The 27,315-nt window shown below is 35.9% G+C and overlaps 1 protein-coding gene across 1 annotated transcript in view; it reads left to right on the plus strand.

Moving 5' to 3' along the window:
* Positions 1-27,315, plus strand: part of LOC149537771 (26S proteasome regulatory subunit 4 homolog A) — a 77,381-nt gene that overhangs the window by 38,718 nt on the left and 11,348 nt on the right. Inside the window, exons 3-5 of the mRNA XM_089799161.1 lie at positions 840-1,009; positions 1,114-1,330; positions 2,246-2,386. Of these exons, the coding sequence (XP_089655287.1) occupies positions 840-1,009; positions 1,114-1,330; positions 2,246-2,386 (528 nt within the window). The remainder of the gene's footprint in view (positions 1-839; positions 1,010-1,113; positions 1,331-2,245; positions 2,387-27,315) is intronic.

The raw sequence follows: 27,315 nt of genomic DNA on the forward strand, positions 1-27,315 counted from the left end.
CCCTTGTTCGAAAATTAGGGGATTTTGATATGACGAAGCAAGGATCACAGAAAAATAATTTCGAAAATGGGTTTGATAATTTTGAAGAAGAAATTGATTTTTGAAAAAATTTAAGAACTAGGCTCTAATACCATATTACAAAGTATTTGGTAAATGCTTGCTTGTTATTAACAGAGATCAAGAGGTCATTATATACAAATGAATGAAACCAATCGTAAAGAATAGAAACATTCTACTCTAGCTATTAGTTATTGACAACTAACTTAAATGTTAGAAACATTCTAATATTTACAGTAGTTTACAAATAGATTACCATTAACTAATAATAGACTATAATCTATTATCGTAATAAAAGCGGAAAATGATAATATAAACAGTAAATGCTTGTAGAAAAGAATGAGAACACTAAGTGAAGTGAAACCAAGATCCAACTGCTTGCATGTTACACAACACCCTTGAAAAAATATAAACTATCTTGACTTGTTTGATAATTTTGAAATTGTTCCTTTTTATTCCGAAATTCCTTATCTTGTAGAGTTATATATTTGGAGAAAAATTTAAACATTTTCGGTTCATTCTTCCAGGACATGTTTGAAATTTTATCAAGGTAAAATTATGTTTTCTTTATCCTATTATGATGGACGTAGTTTGGAAGTCTCTTAAATCTATATTCTCTTATTGTTACGTTTATTTATTTATTTATTTATCCTTATCCTATTGCTTGAACATTTGCTGATGAACCTCAAACAGACAAAAAGAATTTAAATTTGGAATAATACGGGAGTCTTTGAAATATGAATATTTAGTGGAATGTATTAACAGGTTGAAAATTGGTGCAGGCTGTGGCTAACTCCACTTCAGCAACCTTTTTGCGTGTTGTTGGAAGTGAACTTATACAAAAGTATCTAGGTGATGGTCCAAAGTTGGTCAGAGAACTGTTTCGAGTTGCTGATGATCTTTCTCCTTCAATTGTCTTCATTGATGAAATTGATGCGGTTGGAACAAAGAGGTATCTCTCCACTTAACCTGTGTTTTAATGTACCTTTGGTTATGATAGACTGACTAGGATTCTTAGTCTAATGGATCTTACTACTGTTGGTTTGAAATTTGCAGATATGATGCACATTCAGGTGGTGAACGTGAAATTCAGCGGACTATGTTGGAGTTACTAAATCAGCTAGATGGGTTTGATTCAAGAGGTGATGTGAAGGTTATTCTGGCAACAAACCGAATTGACAGTCTTGATCCTGCTTTGTTGCGCCCTGGACGAATAGACCGAAAGATTGAATTTCCCTTACCAGACATAAAAACAAAGAGGCGTATATTCCAGGTGATGATTGGATTTCATGCTAAAAAAACTGAAATTCACCCCAATTGTGTGCTTATAATACCTCTGCACAAGCAAATGCCACAAGAATAACATTCAGTAATGTTACTTTTTTTGAAGTTTTTGGTTTCAATCTTGATAATAAATTAATAATAGTTAGTTGCCCAACATTTGAGGTGGCATGCTTAAGTAGTACTTTCTTGTATAGTTTCGTCGTAGGCTTGTAGTTAATAAAATTATTCGACTATTTACCCTTTAGACTTTTGGTTTACAAGATATCCAGGTTGATACTTCTATGTGTTCGCATGAGATATGTTTAAGATTGAATGTTCCTTTTATTGACTTGTTATTGAGTTTTCCTACTTTTAAGTTTTACTATGAACCAATATTTTTTGTTCTAAATGAACAAATGCAATGTAATAAACCTTCACTGTTGTGCAAATTTAGGGTTTCAGATACTTTTAGAGAACTCAGTAATGTTGGACAGTTTATTAGTAATTAATTGCTTGTTGAAAAGGGTAAATTGAAATGTCTGACACAATATTTTTCTTCGTTTATTCCTCTCTTTTTCTCCCATCTTCTTGGAAAATAATAACTTGGTTTATTTTATAAAAGAAAGTAGATAATAAGTCAGCTGGCAATTGTATTCTATTGTTCAACTTATATTTATAAATTAATTTAATGGCAGTATCTTCTTTCACATTTATGTCTGTAGCTGTTGGCATTTATCTTTTGATATTATTAGTGTTTAATTATAATCGATGTGTTTATGTCATGTTTGAAATTTGAGTTACTTTCCGTTACAATTGACTTTCTTTGTTTTTAACTGTCAGTAGAAGCAGTTCTGATAGTTGTTGTTATATGTTGAACTTTTTAAAGAATCCCCTAATTCTTACCTGCTAGTTCTATGTTTTGCAGATACATACCTCAAGAATGACCTTATCAGGTGATTTTAATCTAGAGGAATTTGTTATGACTAAGGATGAATTTTCTGGGGCAGATATAAAAGCTATATGCACTGAAGCTGGATTGCTTGCATTGAGAGAAAGACGTATGAAGGTAGGTTGTAAATGAAGATCAGCGATGTGTGTGATCAATTTGTGGTTGTTTTTTGGTGTAATACATTATGTTTCGATTCTTTTGAATTGTTTTCATGATGTTTGATTGTAATTGGCACTGATTGTCATTTGATATAATTTTACTGGCTATTGTTTAGTCACATTTTGTTGTCTAACTTAATTTTTATCCACCTTCCAATTTTATCCAACGGGAAATTGATTTGATGTTGATGTAAGGAAATTTAGGCTAAACCACTTCCAGGTTAGCTGGATTTTGTCATCATCATCTGAGATGCTTTCCCTATTGAATTTGAGATTTTCCTACCATTGTACCATAGAAACTATGAGGAATCCTGCTAGTAGTGAACAACATTGTTGGACAGTTATATGGGTGATAGTTTATATATATACGACATGAGTCAATGTGGATTTGGTGGAATGATGCACTACCACTGAAGTATGTTGAAAGACTCGAAACTTTTTCCGTGAATGACCACAGATGTTAATGGAATTGAGTTAGATGAGTGTCATTGCAGCAAGGGAATATGAAAGGCTTTTGCTGAGATGGAAGTAAATAGGTGACATGTTGAGTTTTAAGATGATCCTCTCTGCACTTCCAGAGCCACAATTTTTTGGCTCTATCAACAATGAAAGGCAAGGCCATTAAAAGAAAATTATATTATTTAATATTTTTATTTATAAAAATGATGCAATTGCAGATCAACAGAACATGCCATGTTTTCTCAAGGGTATGGAATAAAGTCCCCCTTTTGGAGGCATTTGTCTAATGTGATGGCTAAAAAATGACAGTGCTTCGCTTTCAGTATCATATCTTCTTTCTCTGAGCAATTAATTGTATTAGAAATCTCAAGGATTCACTATTTCTAAATAGTGATTCTTTAGGATGTTTTAGACTCAAATACTAGTGCAGGTAATCACCTATGCAATAAATATCCGTTTTATATTTGGTTTGTGTTTTTAAGTTAAGTTGCCTTTTTTAATGAGGCATACAAAAATGGGGCCATTAAAAATATGGTTTAAAATTCCTGAGTAACTTCAAGCTGATGAACTAGGCAGCTTTATGTAAAAAATACATGGATCTAAACAACTTCAAAAAAATTGTTAAAATAGAGAATTAAAACCTCAAAATCGGCCAAATGCCATCTAGAGAAGAATAATTGGCAATCAATCTGGTGCAATTTTAATATGCTTGGAATGAAGACATTCTCCAGAGGGTGATAGTTGCACTGAATTGGAAGCCAGATGTATTTAGGAAGCACGTTCGTACCTAATTATGATGCCACATGCTGCAGCTGGCATGGACAAGCCAGGGTACACCCCAAAAATCACAATCTTCCCCTGATCTTTGGGTTTCACACATAAATGCCAAGATCCGATATTAGCTTTCAACCAGAAGGAAGGTCTGTTCATTGTACTTGGCAAGAAAGATAAGATCTTGTTATCCGACATCGTCATGGATTGTACACAGAGAAAGCCACACTGCATCATTGCAGCTTTCAGTGGGCAGTAAGAATGTCACCATTGGTTACTGAGCCCCAAGAACACCTTTTAGAGGACTCAGGATGTGGCCATCTTGGAGGAGGCTTTGCAATCCTAAATTTTATTTTCTTTTCTAGCAGCCATAATTTGGGTGCAGATCTTTGGCACTCCTCCGATTACAGACATCTGATTTTTGTATTTCTCTTCTCTTTTACAGGGCACCTAGCTTTGTACTATTTTATGTTCTTCACGACATTTCATACCTTATGCACCATGTATTTTGAGCCTTTCCAGCTGCTCTCATTTCCCTTCTCATATGGTTCTTCTCATTTTCCACACACAGACATTTGAGACTAGAACACTGATATAAGGAGCATATCAAGTTTTAGATTGATTACAACATTAGAGGTGTTTATATTTGCATATTTATCAGACTTGTATTTCAGATTTATGAATTGTATTAGAATTGTTAGTAGATTTCAAGTTGTATTTGTGTATTTCAATAAAATATTAAAACACAAATTATTTATTGCTGTTGTATTTCTAGATTTGTTATTTTGTATGCAATTAATGTTAGTGTGAATGGGGTATATCACCTAATTATTTCTTCGCTTAGTTCACTTAGAGCCTAATTTCAGTTTGTGTTGAATAGAATACATTTTCTTCTATAATATTTGATTCTCTGTGAATGTTTTCGTTTCACTCATTTGCATTCTTGTGTAGTTTAATAGCCAAATCTCACCTAATAAATTACATGAAGGCTAATCCCAAGCATGAGTAATTACAATGATAGCAACAAATCAGCATATCTAGGTCATGTCACCCAAGAGATAAAAAACAAAATTAATATGGGATGAAGTTAAAATTTCTTAAGTAAACTAAGTTTGCAAAGAATCTAATTGGAGAACTAGTTAAGAAATATATCTATTCACACTAACACCCTGCCTCAAGTGCACCTTGGGGTGAAAATAAAAGATGTGTCCTCATTACAAGGTTTAATGAGGTACCAATGTATAACAAAATTCTCAGTTGGAAAGAACAGGAGAAAGCTTAGTAGGAAAAAAACTCCTCATGAGGATGAACTAGAAGGGTTAAATAGCTTCCTTCAAAGGACTGATGTTCCACACCCCCAAAAGATCTTGTAGATGGAGATACATGCTCTCAGTGAAGTGTTTAAACAAAATATTTGCCGCATATTTCTTTGTAGGACAATAATGCAATTCAATTACTTGCTCTTATATTAGCTCCCTGAGAAAGTGCATATGGATCTTGATGTGTGTGTGTGGTATTGATGGATTGAAATTTTTGAGATTTGGAAGGCGCTTTGGTTGTCAGCCTTTAGTGACTATATTAAAAGCCTCCTGATACTCATTGTTTGTTGATTGGAGAGTGATATTACATTGCTTCTTTTGTCAAAAGCAAATGAGACTGACAATCATCAAGATTGCCAGCCCAATTAGAGTTTGTGTAACCAATCAAAACATATGCTGGCTGCATAATGGATATCGTATCTTTGAGTAACATGTATGTATTGAAGATGTGTTTGGTTGCTTCTAATGCAGCTAATGAGGCTGCCAACAAGTTTTCAATACAAGGTAGCAACAACCAAGGAAATGGAACACTTGGGGCTCTAGTTCAACTTCTAATAGAATGGGAGTTGCTGGAGGCTTGCAATAATCCATATAAAATTGAGTAAGGAGATCAAGGGTTACTTAGGTTGTGTGAGAGTGATTTCACAAGAGGATTGAGTGATCTTAATCTCAAGAAAGTGGTGTAGCAAACCTATGTCATTGGTGATAAATATCTTGTGCAAGCGGTTTTGACTTTGTTAATAATGGATGAGGTGCTTTAGGTGACAATCAAATATTCAACATAAAGAACCAAAAAGACAAGAGCATGCTCTAGTCTCAAATTGTAGACATCTGGATTAGAATTGGATCGAGAGAATTTGATAAAGAGAAGCAAGGAGTTCATCTAGCTGTACCAAGCTAATGGGCCTTGCTTGAGGCTTTAGACGGAATTTTGCAACATACAATCTAATTTTTTTAAATAAATGAATCCTTCTGATTGCTTTTGTTAAAATCTCCTCCTATGTTACATCCATTTGATGTACAACCCAACCATGATTTAAAACAATGACAAGAGTTAGGCTGATGGAGTTCATCTTGGCTATTGGGGCAAATGTCTTAGTGTAGTCAATAGTAGGAATTCATGAGAAGCCCTTGACCACATGCTTTGTACCTGTCAATTGATCAATTCACAACAAATTTGGTTTGTTATAATCACTCACATTGAGTTGGTTTTCTTCCCTTAGAAAATAGAACAAGCTCCCATGTGTTGTTTTGTATGTTCCAAGGCATTATTGGGATAAGGACATGATGAAGGGTACTCCCCTTATTAAGACAAACATACACAACATGATAGAGAAATAAACAACAAATTGCAAGAATCAAACAATTACAAGATCATGAAACATGCTTTCTATTATCTTTAATGAAATGATATTACAATATTCAAAAATATGACATGCAACAACCACATGGGCATTTTCATTACAATAATCTGCATGCCAGAGCCACCATATCCACCATTAGAACTGCGATAGATAACCTTGCAACCTTTTTTATGTAAGGAAAACTTAACTGCCCTAGAAGGTTCTAGAAATTCTAACCCTAAATTTTGAGGCTGACAATCCCTAAAATATAATTATTTATCTTTTGTTATATTGGAATAGGCCCCAAACAATTTTTGGATCAAATGAGTGTTTGAAAGAAATTTATTTTCAATCCCAATTAGTGCAACTTCCAAAGGCCATAACTCTTGGCTCATTTTTCCGATTGGCTATTATATGTCATTTCAGAAATGGTAGGAAGTGCTTTACAACAATGAATTGCCTTTGGAGCCTCTAAAACCTACAAAATCAAAATTTTTTAATAGCTACAAAATCAGACTTGATCTTGCAGTAAAACTTTACTGGTAGGCTGATATGACCAAAGTAAACCTCCAGGGAAGAAATTAGAACATTTTGAGCTCAAACAAACAACTTAAAAATAGTAAATTTTTAGAACTTTGCGCAATGATAACCCTTGTTGAAAAACTAGATAATTTTTTTTTTTTTTTTTGGTGATGCAAGATTGTCCATACACCTAGGATGCTCTTGCATCAGACACTCAAGGTAATTTGAGAAGTGACCTTGTCACTTCTTAGGTGTTTAGAGCAAAACCAAGACAATTAACATCCTCTCTTGACAACCACAATGAATCTTCAACAAGCCCTCCTTTCAATTTTACCGAATATTCTTCATATGTCTTGTTTCTTGTGCTTCTGCCAACACGACAATCCAAGATGTCTTCAATCTCCTCTATAGTTGAAGTAGTTATTGGAATATTCAGTTGTGCTTTTGTTATCTCATCTTCAACACTTTATGATACTCTTATCAGAGTTGAAATATTAAGCACTGGTGAAATATTGAGTTCATAGGGCAACTCTGCTTCATTAGTATTTCTTAAGTCATGCTTCTTCAATATTTTGCATGATCCAAACTTCATCTTCAATTTATTTTATGTTCCCATTGGAAAACTTTCCTTCCACAAATAAACCATGACCTCATCTCCAATCTGAAATTTCTTATGCCTCCTCTCATTCGCCTTAGCCTTGTATTGTGTATTCATTTTATTCCTTATGCTTCCTCATCTCATGCAAATTCTTCAAGTGTTGCCCAAAGTCTCTAGTTTTGGCCTACTTGTCGCTCCTTTGTCCAACTTCCTTAGTTCTTAAGCATTTCTGGGATTACTTCATATCCTATTTGGAATGGTGATTTACTAGTGCTCCTATTGACAAAATTATTATATGGAAATTCTGTTTGTGGTAAAATCAAATCCCATCCCTTCAATTTATCTCCAACAAAGCATCTCAATGAGTTCCCCAAACTTCTATTGACCACTTCTATCTGTCCATTAGCCTGTGAATGATGGGCTAAGTTGAACTTCAAATTTCTCACCTTTTTCATAGTGTTTTCCAAAAGTACGCAACAAACTTGATGCCTTGATCTAAAACTACGCTCTTGGGTAAACCATTTAGTCTCAACCCCTTTCCTAAAAAACAACTTTGCCACATGAACAACACTAGTCTTCTTGCAAGGAATGAAAAGTGTTAGCTTTGAAAACTTATCTACCACCATAAAAATGGAATCATGCCCCCTCTGAGTCCTTGGGAAACCAAGAACAAAGTCCATACTAATATCCTCCCATGGTTTCTCTGGTTTAGGTAATGGTTGGTATAACCTTATATTTTGCTTGGCTCCTTTTGCCATCTGACATATTTTGCAACTTTCTACAAACTTTAACATCTTGTTACAAGTATGGGCAATATTATTTCTTACTAACCAGTGCAATGGTTTTATCTTGACCAAAATATCTAACTAATTCTCTACTGTGCTTTTCCTTGATTAGATTCTCACTCATGGAACTCTTTGGAATGCGTAATTGACTGCTTTTGAATAACATACCATCTTGGATTAAAAAGTCCATCCATCTTGTTATGCCCAAAGTAACAGGTTTTTGTACAAGCTCCCCAAGCCTCGCCAATATTAGGATCCTTAGGGTACAAACTCTTCAGCTTCATGAATCCAACAACTTCAATCTCCATTTCTGTCAACAAATTTTGTCTTCTGTTGAGGGCATCTGCAACCCTGTTAGACTTTCCACTCTGCTTCAAAACAAAAGTGTAACTCTACAAAATCTCAACCCATCTCAAATCCTTTGATTCAACTTTCTTTGACCATTCAAATATTGTAACACTTGATGTTCATTAGATAAAACAAACTCTTTAGGCAAAAGATAATGTCTTTACTTCCATAAATGCTTGGACTATAGCATATAACTCTTGATCATAAACAAAATACTTTCTTTTGGTATCATTCAACTTCTCACTAAAATAAGCAATGGTTTACCTTCCTGACTCAAAACATCTGAAGTGGCATTGCCACTAGCATTACAGTCTACTTTTAATACCTTATTAAATGTGGAAGTGCCAAATAAGCTGTCCTCTAATTTTTCTTTTCAATAAATCAAAGTTATTTATTGCTCCTATAGTCTAGTTAAACTCTTTCTTATCCCCTCTCATTGTTTCAATCAAGGGTTCACAAATACTATTGAATTTTTTGATAAGCTTTCTGTAAAAGTTTGCCAAACAATGAAAAGATCTTACCTGAGTAGTACTCCTTGGAGTAAGCCATTTAAGGATAGCATTCACTTTCTCTGAGTCCATTTTAAGACCGTTTGCTGAAACTACAAATCCCAAATACACTAACTCGTTGACAAAATTGTACTTCTTTAGATTAATCAAATTCTTTTCCCTTAACCTCTCAAAAACCCTCTCTACAAATGTGCATTATCTGCTCTTCCAATGTCTTACTAAAGATCAAAATATCATCCAAATAAACAATGACAAACTTGCCTGGTTATTCTTTCAGTACCTCATTCATGAGTCGCATGAATGTGCTTGGTGCATTGGTTATCCCAAAGGCATGACTAACCACTCGTACAAGCCCTCCTTTGCCTTGAAGGTTGTCTTCCAATCATTATTACGATAATAGATAATCATTTATTATTAGTTAATGGTAATCTATTGTATATATTTAGTTAGCTGTAGCCTTTTCAGCTTTCTTTCAGCTAGAATAGAATGTTTCTATTCTTTACGATTGTTTCCTAAGGAAACATCGTTCCATTCTTGTGTATATAATGACCTCTCGGTCTTTGTTAATAACAAGCAAGTGTTTTACCAATTACTTCGTAATATGGTATCAGAGCGTGGTTGAATTTTTTTTCGAAAATAATAGTTTCTTAATTAAAATTTTTGGATCATAATTTTTGAAATTATTCCTCATATACCTGCTTCCTAATATCTAGTCAGGGGGGTTTCAGAGACAAAGATCTGCGAATTTATCTGGAAAAATGGCGTATTTTCTGTAAATCACAAATTAGTAATTTCTTGTGCATTTTTTTCGTGGGCGTTTAGTCTACAATAAAAATGACTTCTCTAGTCGTTTTTTCATGCGATTTCTAGTGCTGCTCGCGTCTACAAACACCTCTAAACAAGGGCCATTTTTTCTTTGACGAATTTTTTTGCAGATATGCTTCTTGGCAGCACTCTTTGGTTTGCAAATCAGCTCACATCTCCGAAACTCCATTTTGTAACCACAGGTCACCATTTTTTGGCATGCAAACACCATTTTTTTGCAACTTCGACCATTCATGGCCGTCGGCTAGGGTTTTGCTCGAAACCCTAAATTTTGAGCTCGAAAATTTATTTTGATTTCAAATTCTTGGTAAGTTTTTTGGAGCTCCATTGGGTGGTTAGATTTTTCTTGGTGACTTGATTTTTGTGCCTGATTTTCGAGCCAATGGATCTAGAAATCGACAACATATTCCTTTTGGGTTTTTCGAGCTCTCTTTTGGGTTACTCTCCAAATTTTCTGGGTCCTCCGTTTTTTGCTTCAAAGAATGTGCCTTCATAGGTTTTCACATTTTAATTGAAAAATGTGCCATGGCATCTTTGACAAACATTCTACTCGAGTACAACTCAAAATTCAATGGTTGAAATTATGGCACTTGGAAGCAGAAGATCATCACAATTTTTGAATACAGGAATATTGATCAACTTGTTTTGGGTGTTACAAAGCATCTGACTGCTCCTGGTCTTGATTATGATACATGGGATCTAAATAATCTAGAGGCGGTGATGCTTTTCAAATTATTCGTGGCTGATGATGCTTCTCAAATTATTTGTGGCTGATGATCAACTTTTGTAGATTCTATCTGGCAATACACCTACCGAGATCTTGACACATCTCAAAGGTCTTCATGGGACTTTTGACAAAAGCAGAGCTTTCTTTTTGAAGAACACTCTGTTTTCTATTGTCATGGATGAGCGAACCTTGCTTCAGGCACACCTGAATAGGATTCAGGATATCCATGATTAGTTGCTTTCCATTGGTCGCAAGATGGAGGAAGAGGACATTGTGGTTATCACTCTTCAGAGTTTACTAAAGTCCTATGAGCATTTTATCAAGACACTCAACATCACGTCTTTTGGTGTTGATTTGAAGTTCATTGATCTCTACACACTTTTGCTTAAGCAAGATTAGTGGAAGCAATAGTTCAGTAGGAGTTCCATCTCCTCCTCGACAAAGCAAGCCTTTGCTGCTAAATCCTTTCAGAAGGATAAAGGCAAGTTTCAACAGTCGTCTCAGCAGAAGTCTTCTGCTCCAGCATCTGATGGCTCCCGAAAGAAGAACATCCAATGCAACTATTGCCACAAGTTTGGGCACATGAAGGATGAATTTTGGAAACACTTAGTTGCACAATCTAGCAATCAAGTTTGCAACCCAAAGAAAATAGTACAGAGCGCATTGAGCAAATAGAATCTGCCTTTTACACCTTCATGGCTAAAAAACTTGCAGATCATGTCAAGTCGTCTGCCTAGTACATTGATTTAGGTGCCTCTCATCACTTCACTCACCACAAAGACTGGTTCACTGACTACCAACCTTATTCAGATTCTGCTATTTTTGGTTGCAGAGAAGAGTACACTGTTGTCGGAAAAGGCAACATTCAGATTCAATCTGTTGGGAGGAATCTCATTTTCCTCGATGTGTACTATGTTCTAGGGATGGAACTAAATCTACTTTCAGTCAGTCTGTTACTACGACATTCTCCACACTTGGATGTCACCTTCAGTTCACATTAGTGCACCATCATTGATTGGGCGACTCAGTCTATTGTTGCAGTGGGTCTTGAGGATCATGGTCGTTTTTGACTTACTGATTCTGGTTATTCTTGGGATGTAGCTATGGCTGCTCGACGGTCTTATGTTAGCACACTTTGGCATCAACGATATGGGCACTTAAATGTGCATTATCTCTCACAACTTGCTCGGGATGAGCTTGTTCTTGGATTGGCAGAGATTTAAACTCAATAGCTTGGAGTTTGTGATGCATGCCAGGCTAGGAAGCAACATCGCACACCTTTCACTAGTGGCGATTCATGGCAAGCTTCTCAGGTACTCCAGCTTGTTCATGCCGATATTTGTGGCCCTATGGCCACTCTTGTTCTTGGGTCCAGGTATTTTCTGTTGTTTGTGGATGATTTCAGTAAGAGAATGTGGGTGTATATCCTTAAAAAGGAATCAGATGCATTTCCTATATTTCAGAAATTAAAACCATTAGTTGAAAAAGTGTCTGGGAAATCCATTATTACTCTTAGATTAGACAAACGGGGGGGGGGGGGAATTTTGTTCTAATGTTTTCTCTAGCTTCTTGGATACTCATGTCATCAAACGCCTGTTAACCACACCCCACACACCACAACAAAACAATGTTGTTGAACGATGAAACAAAACAGTCACCGAGATGGCTTGATCCATCCTCGAATACAAACATGTTTTGAAGAAGTTCCGGGCATAAGTAGTTAAGACTAAAGCTTATTTGTTGAACCGGTCACCCACAGTGGCAGTGAAAGGTAAAACTCCGAAAGAGGCTTGGTCAGGTCGCAAGCCCAAAATCAGTTGCTTGAAGGTTTCTGGCTCCCTTGCTTTTGTTTGGATCCCTGATGTGTCATGCACCAAGTTGGATGCCAAGAGTTAGAAACTCATGTATGTTGGATAAAGTAGTCTTCACAAAGCCTATCGCCTAATCGATGTTGAGACATCTCATCTCATCTACAGTTGTGATACTACTTTGATGAGCAATGAGGACCATTCATGCATGTTTGTCCTGTTCCTAATCCAACAGACCAGCCTATGAAGGCTCATGATTTGGGAGTTAGGCTTCCATTACGTCCACGTGATGGGAGGGCTCCAGTAGCTCAAGTTATACCAGTGATCCCTGTACAGACACCTCCAACTTCTCTTGCAGGATCACCTCGCTTTGTAGATGCTTCGCCTGAGTTTGATCCAATTTCTTCTGATGAGGAACCTGATCTCTAAGCATCTTCTAATACTAATGTTGGTCGTTCTCCTCTCCCGCCTAAGTGGTGGGTTAAGAAACTTGCTGATCTTCTTGATGCTGAGCTCATTGGTGGGAAAATTGCTCTGAAAAAGAGCAAACCTACTGAGTCTGTCAACTTTGCTTTGATGGCCAACATACATAGTGTTTGAAACTCAAACATACTTTGAGGCTAAAGGAATTCCAGAGTGGGAACATGCCATGACATCTGAAATCCAGAGCATGCTGAAGAGTAACACTTGGGTCCTTTATGATCTTCCATCAGGGAAGACCCATTGGCTGCAAAAGGGTTTACAAGATTAAATACAAATTTGATGGTACTTTGGATAGTACAAACATCGTTTAGTTGCGAAGGGCTTTTCTTAGCATCAAGGCATTGATTATGAGGAAACCTTTGCTCCTACTACAAAGATAAGCACCGTCAGATTAGTCCTAGCCGTAGCAACTCAGTTTGGCTGGAAGGTCCATCAGATGGATGTCAATAGTGCTTTCCTGAATGGTGATCTCCATAAAGAGCTCTACATGACATAGCCTCCTGGTTTCAAGGTTACTAGTAAAGACCATCAGGTTCTCAAATTGGTAAAAGCTTTCTATTGCTTGAAGCAGACCCCTCGGGCATGACACATAAAAATTGATAAGTACCTCAGTGATCGAGGCTTCAAGAGGAGTTCTTTAGACTCAAATCTGTATATCAAGACTACTGACAATGATATCATCCTTTTGGTTATTTATGTGGATGATTTGATCATCACTGGTAGTTTGACATTTTTGATTTAGAGAATCAAACAAAATTTATGTTAGTCTTTTGATATGACTGACCTTGGGCTCATGCATTATTGCCTAGGTGTTGAGGTTTGGCAACAGTTTTCTGGTATATTCATCTCTCAGTCCAAATATGCTAGGGCTCTATTAGACAAATTCCGTATGCAGGATTGCAAGCTTGCATCTACACCTGTGGAGGAAGGTCTCAAGTTATCCGCCAAGTCTAATTCTCATTCTGTTGATGATACTACATATAGGCAACTAGTAGGCACCCTCATCTACGTCTCTGCTACGAGGCTTGATATCAGCTTCATAGTTAGCTATATCTCACGCTTTATGACAGCTTTTAAGGCTGATCATTGTTTGGCCGCAAATCGTGTGCTTCATTATGTGAAGGGCACTTTAGATTATGGACTTCTGTACTTTCGAAGTTTTGACTCAGTGGGTTCACATATTCAGATTGGGTTGGCTTTGTTGATGATAAAAAAGTCAACTTTTGGATATGTGTTCAATTTGGGATCCAGTGCAGTCACATGGACTAGTAAGAAGTAGCAACCAATTTCTCTCTCCTCTATAGAGGTTGACAATAGAGGGGTTGTTAAAGCAAGATGTGAAGTTGTTTGGCTTTGTTGGATGCTTGGGGATATGCAGATGTCACCAACAGGACCAACTACTCTGTTTGTTGATGATGAAGGCATTATCAAGTTAGCTTGAAATCCAGTCTTCCATGAACGAACCAAGGTTGTGGATGTTCATTGTTACTGCATACGACAGCTGGTTGAAGATGGGACAATATATTTGCAGTATGTTCCTACCACAGATTAGACTGCTGACATTCTCACCAAGCCTCTTGGTCCTAATAAGTTTTTCAAGTTTAGAGGACAACTTGGTGTTATAGATAGATTAACCATTAAGGGAGGGTATTACGATAATAGATAATCAACTATTATTAGTTAATGGTAATCTATTGTATATATTTAATGAGCTATAGCTTTTTTAGCTTTCTTTCAGCTAGAATAGAATGCTTCTATTCTTTACGATCGTTTCCTAATGAAACATTGTTTTATTCTGTTGTATATAATGACCTCTCAGTCTCTGTTAATAACAAGCAAGTATTTTACCAATTACTTCGTAATAATCATCACCTCTAATTCGGATTAGTTGATATTGACTCTTCAGATCTTTCTTTATGAAGTACACAACTCCACTCAAACAATCCATAATGTCATGCATCCCTGGCAAGGGAAATCCATACTTGATTATAATCTTTATCATAGCTCAAGAATTTTCGCACATCCTCCATTCACTATTTTCTTTGGTGCTAGTACTATTGTTATAACATAGACTCAAACTTTCTCGAATCAATCCTTCTATAACTCTTGCACTTGCTTGTTCAACTCCACACTTTCTATCGGAATTATTCTATGGGATGCCTTATTCGGATTTTGGCTCTTGGAATTAAGTCCATTTGGTGCCCAATCTTTCTCACTGGTGGCAATTTATGAGGTACATTATTGGATACAATATTTTGAAACTCATCCAACAAATTTGCAACTTCTGCAAACACATCTTTCTCTTTATCATCTTTTGGAGTTAAAGCAAAACACATTTGCTCATGCTTTATGCCTTCTAGAAATTTCCTTCCATCAAGTAAAGAGATTCTTGCATTACTACATACCTTTCCTTTGTTTCCTTCAATGGCTTCATGTATCAGACCCCATCCTTTGTTAGAGAATAGGTATTTGCGTACCCATCATTTATTGTATGACGATCAAATTGCCATTGTCTCCCTAAGAATAGATGGTAGACATCCATAGGCATAATATCACACAAAAACTCATCTTGATAGTTCCCAATCTTGACCAAAACCTGATGATCCTTTTGGAACCAAAGCAATTTGGTAGGGATTTAGATGCATTCTTCTTTTTAACTTCAATTTATCAACCATTTCCTTTGAAGCAAGATTATTTGTGCTACTACTATCGACAATGACATTACATACTTTACCATTACGCTTATATGTTGTTGGGAACAATTTCTTCCTGTGCTCAGGTTCATTCTCATCATTCAACAAGTCTCGTTTGGTAACAAGGACCTCTCCATGTTTAACATCTTAAAATGTGATGACTTGGCATCTCCATCTATACGTGCCACCCAAGCATTATCACCTTGTCTTCTATTTTTTCTCCTCTGATGTTGAGCACACCGATAAGCTCTATGTACCCTTTACAATGGAATAATGTCCCACAAAAACCTCCTCTTCCAGATCCTTTCCCATTCCCTCTTTCTCTTTGATCTTTGTTATTTTGATCACAAGAACGATATAAATTATTTCCCCTCTGATTCTAACTGTTACTTAAGTCATCATTTTTTTCTGATCTTCAATTTCGATCTCCATAAACTCGTCCACTAGGTCCTCTGCCATGACCGCATCCACTTTACTTGCTTTCAAACTTATTGTTCAATTTTTCTTTTACCTTCAAAGCAAATTGATATTCATCTTCAGTGATAGTCATTCTTACTGTTATCAACTCTTCTTGAATACAACTTCAACCCATTTATGTAACAGACAACCACTCTTTGTTGGCTTTATGGTGACCCATTTTGATAAGAACCTAATAAAACTCTCCTGTATACTCTTGGACAGATTTCCCTACCTTCTTCAACCCTTGCATTTTCTTCAGCAAATCAATCTCATAGTCAACAAGAACGAATTGTCTCTTTAGTTTCTGCATCATCTGATCCCATTTTGTTATCTTCTCCTTCCCTTTTCTATTTCTCTCTACTTGGATCTCTTTTCACCAATTTAGCATGAACTGTCAGTATGGCTTTTGTGAATTTAATCCTCCCCAAATCTTCTACTTCTATACTGAAAATACTCTTCCATGTCATAGACCCTATTGATAAGTTCTTCTAGATTTTGATTACCAAAAAATGTGGAAACTTTCAATGTTAGGTCCTTTTCCAATTCTAGAAAGAACTCTCAAAAACCTATATTCCTTAGGGTGTCTCTAGCCACTTTTGGTTGCTCTCTTCAACTTGTCCTTATATGTATTCATCCTTTCTTTCGTTTCTTGCCCTAATATTGTTTCCTCTTTGCAACTCCTCTTGCAATGCTTCTACTTGATTTGAAACCCTTTTCTGTTACACTTGCAAATTTCCCCCCACGGTTCCTTCATCAAGGCATTTTTTGCACCTATATCTCAAAACCCACAATCACAGTCTAGGTGCAGATTGCCCCATGTTCGGGGATCTCTACACACAGTAATTTTTGCTCTGATACTACTTGATGAATGATACCCCCCTTATTAACACAAAAACACACAACAAAGAAGAGAAATAAACAACAAATTGCAAGAAGATGAAACTTTCTTTCTGTCATCTTCAATGAAATGATATTACAATATTCAGAAATATGACATGCTACAACTACATGGGCATTTTCTTTACAATAATTTGCAAGTCAAAGCCACTCTATCCACCATTAGAATTGCCCTAGATAACTTTATGACCACCTTTATATAGAGGAATTTTAACTGTCGTAGAGGGTTCTAAAAATGCTTAACCCAAACTTTGAGGCTGACAATCCCTAAAATATTATTATTTATCTTTTCTTACGTTGGAATAAGCCCCAAACAATTTTTGGAACTCAAACGAGTGTTTGTAGGAATTTCTTTTTTCTATCCTTTGTATTGCAACTTCCAAAAGCCATAACTCTTTGATCTGTTGATCCGATTAGCTATCATATCCCCATTTCAAGAATGGCAGGAAGTGCTCTATATTTGTTTCCCGCAAAATGTTGGTTAGCCAAGGATTGATTCCCCTTAGAGCCTCCAAAGCTTTCATAACTTCAAGAAATTCAATCACAACTACTAGGTAATGACCAATTCGTTGAAACCCATTGATACCACATCATCATGCAACTTCACATCACAAAAGATCCACTAGAATCAGCCCAAACATTACCGGTTGAGGATCAAACATAAACTATTCCAAGTGTTCTAACACTTTCTCTTGAACATACTTCAATCGATCCAAAACATGTCTTCCTGTAAACAAAACCATTCCTGATTGGAACACTGATCACATAAATGATATAGAGCATATATGCTGAATAGCAACATCTGAATCAGCACAGATTTGATAGACCAATCAAATCTTTCATTGTCTGTTAGTAACTGCTCAACCCGGTTGCTCTGTCACACTTAAAATCCATCATAATTTTTGGCCAACTTGTTTTTAGCTTGCGCGATGGTAGATAATCATTCGTGATTGAAAGATTGATCACATAACTAACAATAGATCATGAAGTCCGAATTACAACATTTGAAACATCACATATTTGATAGACCAATCAAATCATTCACCATCTATGCTCCCGGTAAATAGTTAATAAAACCTTCAAGTGGACATCAATGACAACACAATCGCTGATCAATTGAACATCAAACATACACTATAACATCTCTTCAACACAATCTACATCAGTTACGCCAACGATCTCCCCCTTTGACATTGATGGCAACATCAACTATTCATCATCTAGTGATGGCAACATCAAAATACTAGCCTGGCAACATCAACTATCAACTATCATTAGGTTTTCCCTTTGAGCTGAATTATCTTCAATTCTTCTCCTTTTGATTGCTTCTATTTCTCCCCTTTATTTTGGATACCCATTGACAACAATGCCAAATGGACCACTCAAACATGAGTCACTTATCTATTACTCTCCTACAACTTTTTGAATTTAATTACATCACTTCATACTACTCCCCCTAAGAAATAGCCCTGTTTACATTAATCCACTGTAAAATATGCAATGAAACTACTAAATTGATGCAACAATAACATCTTAGTTCCGCTTTGGTAGGGGAATGACCCCTAGCTTACCTCTTAAATACTCAAAAGCATCGTTAGGTAATGGCTTTGTGACGATATTTGCAACTTACTTTTAGGCCACATAATCCATCCACCTTTTTCTCCTGCACCTTTTCCCTTAGAAAGCAATACTTGATAGCAATGTGCTTAGTTTTGGGGTGCTCACTAGATTCGTAGATATGTTTATGGCATGGTATTTATCACAAAAGATACTTACTAGTTTTGTGGTCTTCTCATTAATCCCTTTCAAGACTTGCTTTACCCATATAGCTTGGGAGCAATTATTCGAAGCTACTACATATTCTGCCTCTACTGTGGATTATGAAATGTAATTCTACTTCTTATTGATCCAAGACACAAGTCTTCCACCTAAAAAGAATGCACCACCAGTTGTGCTCTTTCTATCATCAATCTTAGGTGCCCAATTTGCATCAGTAAACACACTTAGAGTAAAATTATCATCAAGAGGATATTGAAGTCCATAATCACTTGCTCCTTTTTGATATCTAAATATTCTTTTCGCTGCAACCATATGTGTTTCCTTGGGATTAAACTGAGATCTTGCAACAATCCCACCTGCACGAATAATATCCGGTCTATTATAAACAAATATAATGCAGCTTTTTAATCAGACATGTAAAGAGTATCATTCGCTGAACTTGAATCCTCATCTTTAGAGAACTTGTATCCGATAGCCACGAGGGTTCCAACTAGTTTGAATTCTTCCTTTCCCGAAGTCTTCAACAATCACATATTTTTGATTGCCAAATGAAAATACCATCATCGAGTTGCATCATCGCATGCCCTTGGTTTTTTTTTCAAAATCCAGGCTAATATCATCATTACCACCAAAGATAATGCCATCAACAAATACCAAGGTCACCAGGAGACTGGGAGATTTGGAGGTCTTTGGTATTGGTACTAGTACGACAATTTTTCAAAAATAGGAGATGGGGGTATTGGGAGACGACAATTTTTTTTAATTGTTTAAAGATTCTAATACTAAATACAAAATTTGAAAATAGTAATACAGTAAAACTAAAAGACTTAAGTAAATAATAATAGTAATGTCACATTAATATAGAGTCAAATATTTCAAAACTCACGTAATCACAATATTGTATCTCATTAGTCGTAATTTTTGCATTAAAAACATTAAAATGAGGGCTAAAATATATAAAATTATTTAATATTATATTTTACATTTATATTTTATCATGAGACTTTCGGCGAGACTTCACTTTTTGGATTAGGAGACTAGGAGACTTCATGCTTCATCATGAAGTCTCCAACCTTTTTTGACGTCTCCGGAGATGCGTCTCGGTCTTCGAGACACAACTTTTAGGTGGGAGATGGGTCTCCCGTAACCGTGACAAATACTTCAATAGTCAACAATTTGTCTCCTCCCATTTTAAGTAAACATTTATGTCTTCACTGGTTCTCTTGAAGCCATTCTTAACTAAGTATGAATGTAACCTTTCATACCATGCCCTTGGGTTTTTAATTTTCAAAATCCAGGCTAATATCATCATTACCACCAAAGATAGTGTCATCAACAAATACTTCAATAGTTAACAATTTGTCTCCCCATCTTAAAGTAAACAATACTTTTTCATTGGTCTTTTGAAGCCATTCTTAACTAAGTATGATAGTAGCCTTTCATACCATACACTTGGTGTTTTTCTAACCCATACAATGCTTTCTGCAACTTGCAAACCATATACCGATTTTCGGATAATGCAAATACTTTATCCTGTTCAATGTAGATTTCTTCTTCTAATATGTGATTCAAGAAAGCAGATTTGACATCCATTAGAAAGACTGTAAACTTCTTATAGGCTAGTGGCATCCTTAGACCTTCAAGTCTAGCTACCGATGCAAAAGTTTCGCCATAATCCAATCCTTCTTCTTGTGCATATCCTTTGCAAACTAATCTTGCCTTGTTTCTGATCGCTATTCCATATTCATTTAGCATGTTCTTGAATACCTACTTTGTACCTAACACATTTTTGTCTACAAATCTCAGAACTAACGTTCCAATGTCATTCTTCTCAATTTGATCAAGTTCCTCTTCCATAGCCTTGATCCAATCATCACTTTTCAATGCTCACTGACTATCCTAGGTTCAAACTCCGAAATCAAATAAGTGTTTTCCTTAATCTTTCTTTTAGTTTGTACTCTTGAAAAATATCCTAAGAAAATTCCTTCATAGCTTTTAGGATCAAATTTTCTTGTGAAATCATCACTTTTGATAGAATAATTTACTTCCAAAAACTTAGAAATGCTTCACATTAGGGGTATAACCATACCACAATTCATAAGGAGTCATATCAGTACCTTTCGCCACTTGTACTCAATTCATAGTGTAGACTATAATACTGATTGCTTCTGTCCAAAACTCTTAGCAACATCGCCTTGGATCAACATGGTTCTAGCCAATGTTTCACCTCCTTTCAATAATTCCATTCTGCTATATAGTCCTTGGAGTATACATTTGCCTCCGATTCCATTCCTATCACATTAACTGACAAACTCCCAAAAAGTATGCTCTTCAACTCTGCAAGATCTTAAACACTTTAGGTTCTTGCTGATTTCTTTCTCTTCTAGAGTTTTAAATACTTTGAACTTATGGAGTGCAGCTGACTTATCTCTCAAGAAAGTATATTCTAAGGTAAAACTGGATTTCATAACAGAATGACATAAAGGTAGTTATATTCGTTACTTCATTTAGAAAGAAAACTATCAACTGAATTCATTGTACAAGAATAAGTAAACATAAGTAAAGTAACAACCCTTTTCTAGTTCACATGAAAGGAGACTATTATAACTTCCATATCTAACTTCTACGAATACATTTGATAGGAACATCATGAAGAAATACATATATATATCTCAAGACAACATTAAAGTAAGATAAAGAACGTGCAAAAGATGAAGAGTCATACATGTATTAAATAACTGTCATTGTGCTCTGCAAGCCTCGACATCTGGTGAAGAGGAGAAGCATTGGCATGGGCTTAACCTCCCAATTGTGAACCTTAACTTATCCCCACACAATCTCATATGAGAAAGGCCCTCCCTACCCCAGGGTTAGGCTTGGGACACCATCTTGCCACCCGAGCATCCTGGTGTTAGAGTGTTAGCGAAGCAACAAACAAGGCACTAGATATCCTCGATCAACCTCCCCTCTATCAGCTAGCACTCTGACCTCTAGTGATCAATTGTGGCAAGCATGCCACTAGCCTACCTTGGCCTAGGATTTAGTGTAAGCCCGATCGCTAACTGCCCGACTTGACAACCAAAATATAATTTGGACAACCATGAGCTGACTCGGTATATGCAATACTATTCGTTTACTCTTGTTTACTGACATTCAACCTTTCTTGCATGGATACTACTCTCCACCCATTAATGCTCGACTAATCTGGTCTTGGGTGTATCCTGGGAGATTCAGAGTCATGTATAATGCAATTTTAAATTAAAGAATCAGATTACTTCATCCAATCTGATCTTATCTCAATGGCATATGGGCAATACCACTGTATAAATCAGATCGATGCCTCATGTTATATACTAATGCTAGCTTCTTATATAATGTACGTCATTTAGAAATGTGCTCGCTAAACATTCACAGTGGTGACAATCTGTTTTATGACAGTGCAGGTCTGTATGATCGTCAGCAGCCGATAAGCAAGGTAATGAGAGAGATGAAGTAGTTTCTATACTTTCTAAACCAATCACACTAGGGCCTTTGGTCACGACTAGTATTGCTTCATCATTGATACTGCAGGCATTCAATTACATCAAAGATAACCATATTGAAACAACTAGAAACAAAGAACATATGATAATGAAATATGAGCAAATGGTTGCACGACCTGAGAATGGTATTTACGCTCTGTCTATTGCGACTCGGGATCACAAGCTCCAACACGAAGAATGAATTCTGAACTGGTAGCAGAATAGTGTTGCTTAACTTGCAGCTTGGGATGTCACGATATGGGGCAGAGAATAATGGAATACTTCCGATGGAAGTTGCAGTGAACTTCTAGTTGTGGAAATGAATTCTTTGCTAGATAAAAACATAGAGCCAAAATGCAAAAAGAGGAGAGGAACATATCTCCGACAGCGGAGAATGATTTAAATGGATCACCCGCATGCTTCCTCAGTTACAAAAAAGATAGTGGGAGTGCAAGGCCAGCCATTGGTCACAAGTAACTCGAGCTTTTTAAAATTAAAAGGAATATAAGCTGATATGAAAGTGGTAGTTGCTCATCAATATGGAGCCAATATTAATGAAATAAGGATCATATTTTCTCATGATTTTCATATCTATCATAATGGCATCGTGCTATTTATTTCATCTCTACTTGTAAGTGCATATATATATATGTATGTATGTATGTATATATGTGTGAATTGGATCATGTAATTCCTTTTATCTACATACTCTTTGCTCATATATATGTAGGTGCAAGTATAGATGTTAAGATAACATGGTGTCAATATATATAGACATACATTTTGGTGACGCTTCAAGGATCTTAAATATAAAAAGGTAACCAATTTTATGTTTCTGTATATGTTCAAAGTTTTTTTTCTACTAGTAACCGACCGGTAGCTCATGGTTGTCCAAGGTATACTTTGTGTTGTCTAGCTGTTAAATCCTTAACCAAGATTATTAGAGTCCATACCTGATGGCTTGTTGATAGATCTTTTTGGTGCCCCATTCATTAAATCCCGTTTAGCAATGCTTCCCCCCTTTCGTCTTCTCCTACATCTAGAAAGAATATTCCCACAACAATAACATATTCCTCATTTTTAAATTAGGATAACTATACTCAAAAGTAATTCATAATTGTCACAACGGCTAATCACCATTACCACTAGCAACTATTTTTATAATTTCTTGAAATATAATTATTCATTTTCAATTAAATTGTAACAAACAACTAACAAGTCATTTTCACATGAATCAAAACAGTTAAACATAATTTCCATTTCACAACATCATAACATCCAATTGTTTTAACTAACCAATTGTCATTCACATAAAATAGAATGGCTATAAGGCTATTTTAAATGAGCAAAAAATTGGGATGTAACACTAGTCCTCATAGGACCACACAAATCAGTATGCACCAAGTGCAAGACATTCTGAGATGAATAAGACTTGCTACTGAAAGTAGTACTAGTCAGCTTACCCAATTGACATTCTTTGCACATAACATTGTCTGGTTTTAGTGATGGAGTCAATCTTCTAGACACATTAGTCTTGCTTATCTTGATCAGGCTATCAAAGTTCATATGGCAACACCTTCTATGCCATAGTCAACTACTTTCAACATTTGCAACCAAAGAACTGTTAACTATAGTACTCAAATGGAATAAGTTACCTTTGGTCTGTCTCCCGGTAGTAATCATATCTCCTGAGCTCCTAGAACCCAGCACATACCTCTCTTGAATTCTAGATGATAACTTTTGTAATTAAGCTGACCAATTGCTTCGAACCCTTCACCAAGGTAAACATCATCAGTATTACTCTTACCAATCAGAGAGATAGAACCTTTACCTTTTACCAAACTTCTCAAGCTTGATGAACTTGCTTCTATCACTGGTCATGTGATGAGAACATGCACAGACAATAACCAATGTGATCTAGATGTGAGAACAACAAACACTATTTCCTCTATGGTCTCCAACTTGACAACAACAAACACTATTTCCTCTTCCTCATTATCTTTTGATTTTTCATCAGTCACTCCTTCATCTACTGTAATATAGCATTGCTTCTTTTTTAATCTTTAAATCTTGCTTTGTGAACTTTCTGATCAACCTTAGGACATCTAGCAACAATGTGACCAATTATATTATGTGAGAAACATTTCAGAGTTAATTTACCTTCATACTTATCAGTGCCTGGAGGTAATGTTCTTGCAAGTAGAGCTTCATATTCATCTAGTTTTTTCTTTTCATCAAATAACGAGTCAAGCTCTTTGTAACCACTTACTTCTTTGCCTTTGCTTCTCGGAGCCAATGATAAGGAGGCCTTGAAAGTTGTTTCAACCTTGCAAACATTATTATCATAATTGTTCATCTCAAATACAATAAGCTTTCTGATTAGTCCATTAATGGATACTTATCAGTGCCTGGAGGTAATGTTCTTGCAAGTAGAGCTTCACATTCATCTAGTTTTTTCTTTTCATCAGATAATGAGTCAACCCCTTTACTTCTTTGCTTTTGCTTCCTGTAGCCAATGATAAGGAGGCCTTGAAAGTTGTTTCAGCCTTGCAGACATTATTATCATAATTGTTCATCTCAAATACAATAAGCTTTCTGATTAGTCCATTAATGGAAATTTTATCAAAAGTCCTCAACTCATCAATTGCAGAAACTCTATTGGCATAAGCAGACAACAAGGTCCTCAACATTTTACTTATCACTTCTTCATCTGCTATGGTTCTACCAACACTTACTGATTGCAACAACCACTTCTTGTAACCTGTAACCATACTCAACAACATTTTCATGTTCTACTATTCTCATGTCATCATATTTTCCTTTTAAACTGTCAACCCTAGCTCTTTGAGCATTTACACGTTATGTGCAGTATTAAGTCCATAATACCAACAAAATCAATATCAACTAAACTACTTACAATGACATCCAATGCTTGTATGCTTTCTGCCTCCACCTTTAACTGATCTACATGGAGTGTCCCATCTTGTCTGACATATTTGGTTTCAACACGTATTGAGCACTGTGGTCCCATTCCTCTGATATAGATCTCCATCCTATCACACCATATAGATCTCTGATTTGGAAATCTTTGTACCTTCTTTCTTCATCATCTTCATTTTTACCTCAAGCTGTTAGGCTTTCCACCAAGAGGACCTAAGCTCTGAGACCAATTTTTTATATACTACGGTCCAAGATTACTGCAAGGGGAGGTGAATCAATAATATATCAGATTCAAACTTTTACTAATTTATCAACAAAGATCAACAAAAAATGTTGACTTGGGAAACAAGAAGTAAAACAAATCATAAAAATATTCACACAAGTAACACAAAGACACCAATATTCTTCATGTGGAAACTGTTGGTTAGAGGGAAAACCACGGTGGGAATTAGTACCCACAAATATTTGCACTTTCCTGAAATGCGCTGTGTTAAAGACATAGCAGGACAATGTTAGGAGCAGACCCAGTGAGGAGTCACCCAGTTAAGGGATTTGCCTCTAGCCCTGTTAGGATCTTTACCGCGTTAAGAGTAACCTTGTAGGGGATTTCTAAAGTTAATTAGCTAACTAGTTAAGGGAATTAATCTTTAGATCTGTTAGGATCCTATTCACCCTGTTAAGAGCAACCCCAATAAGGGATTTAGACTTGGAGAACCTGTTAAGATTCAACAAGGAAAGTGATCTGGGTTGGTACTTCTCAATTGCTTGTACAGATCTAATTTAGCTCAACATCTGCTTCTATTTGCAAGAATTCAACTACCAACTTGATTACACACACCATTCATGATCTACACACTTACAATTGCAAGTTTCTGTCTTATAAATACACATTTCAATCTCTATGGTGGTCACCGACTTAACCAAACCATATTAATGTATTATTAAACCTTAATCCAATAATTACTAAATCCACTTGATCTCCAATTTGAACTGCACATTGGTTCAACAAAGAACTTCTGGCCTTTTGTACTCTTTCCAATGAAAATGCATAACTTAAATAAATTTGATCATATAGACCAATGTATGACCAATTCATCAAACCCATTGATGTGACATCATTGCCACATATCACACAAGTTTACATTGCAGAAGACCCACTGGAGTCGGCGCAAGCGTTACCGGTTGAGGATCAAAATAGACTGTTCTAAGTTTTCTAGGACTTTGATCCAAAACATGTCTTCCTGTAAACAAAATCACATGCGATTAGAACACTGATCATATAAGAGAGTATAGATCATAAATTCTGAATTGTAGCATCTGACACATCACCGATTTGATAGACTGTAATGAAAAATCATTCACTGCTCATTACTAACTGCTCAACTAGGTTGCTTTGTTACACTTAAATCCATCGTAACTTTTGACCAACTTGATTTCAGCTTGTGCGATGGTAGATTATGCATGATGAGAAATACCTTAGTTATCCATAGCTACCACACACTGTAGTTTCTACTCCCAACCACTTTCAGGCTGATTTGCACTCTATACATACTATAAAAATGCTCTTGGTAAATAGTCAACAAACAATCTTCAAGTTGACATCAATGACAACATAATAACTGTAATAACCCCAACAGGTTATAACTTCTTCAAACACCAAAAATCTTTATACTTCAGTGGTTTGACATTTCGTCAAACACTTTGCAAGCAAGCTCTGATACCACTGTAATAACCCCGCTCAAATCCGACCTTAAAATGCTGATTGAAGGCTCGAAGAATTTGTCAAACACTTTGCATACAAGGGGTCATATGACTGATATAACTTTTTAGATTGCTGCAATGACTCTTGTTTCGATTTGCCTCAAAGAGAATGCTTACAAAAAAGACTCCAGATTGTCTAAACAATGACCTAACATGAATGTGCAACTAATTTTGACAATATCCAATACAAATATGTGATTGAACTACTTGCAATATGCAGCTACAGCAACTAGTAATTATAACAAATACTTTGGATGCAACCTAAGATGGCATTAATGCACTTACAACCAAGTGTCATTAATATAAACACTTAGTATGCAAAATTATAACATAAATTATGA

The sequence above is a fragment of the Cupressus sempervirens genome, chromosome 9 (genome assembly GCF_028749045.1).
Source record: "Cupressus sempervirens isolate cs-2001-9-10 chromosome 9, ASM2874904v1, whole genome shotgun sequence".
Lineage (NCBI taxonomy): Eukaryota > Viridiplantae > Streptophyta > Pinopsida > Cupressales > Cupressaceae > Cupressus > Cupressus sempervirens.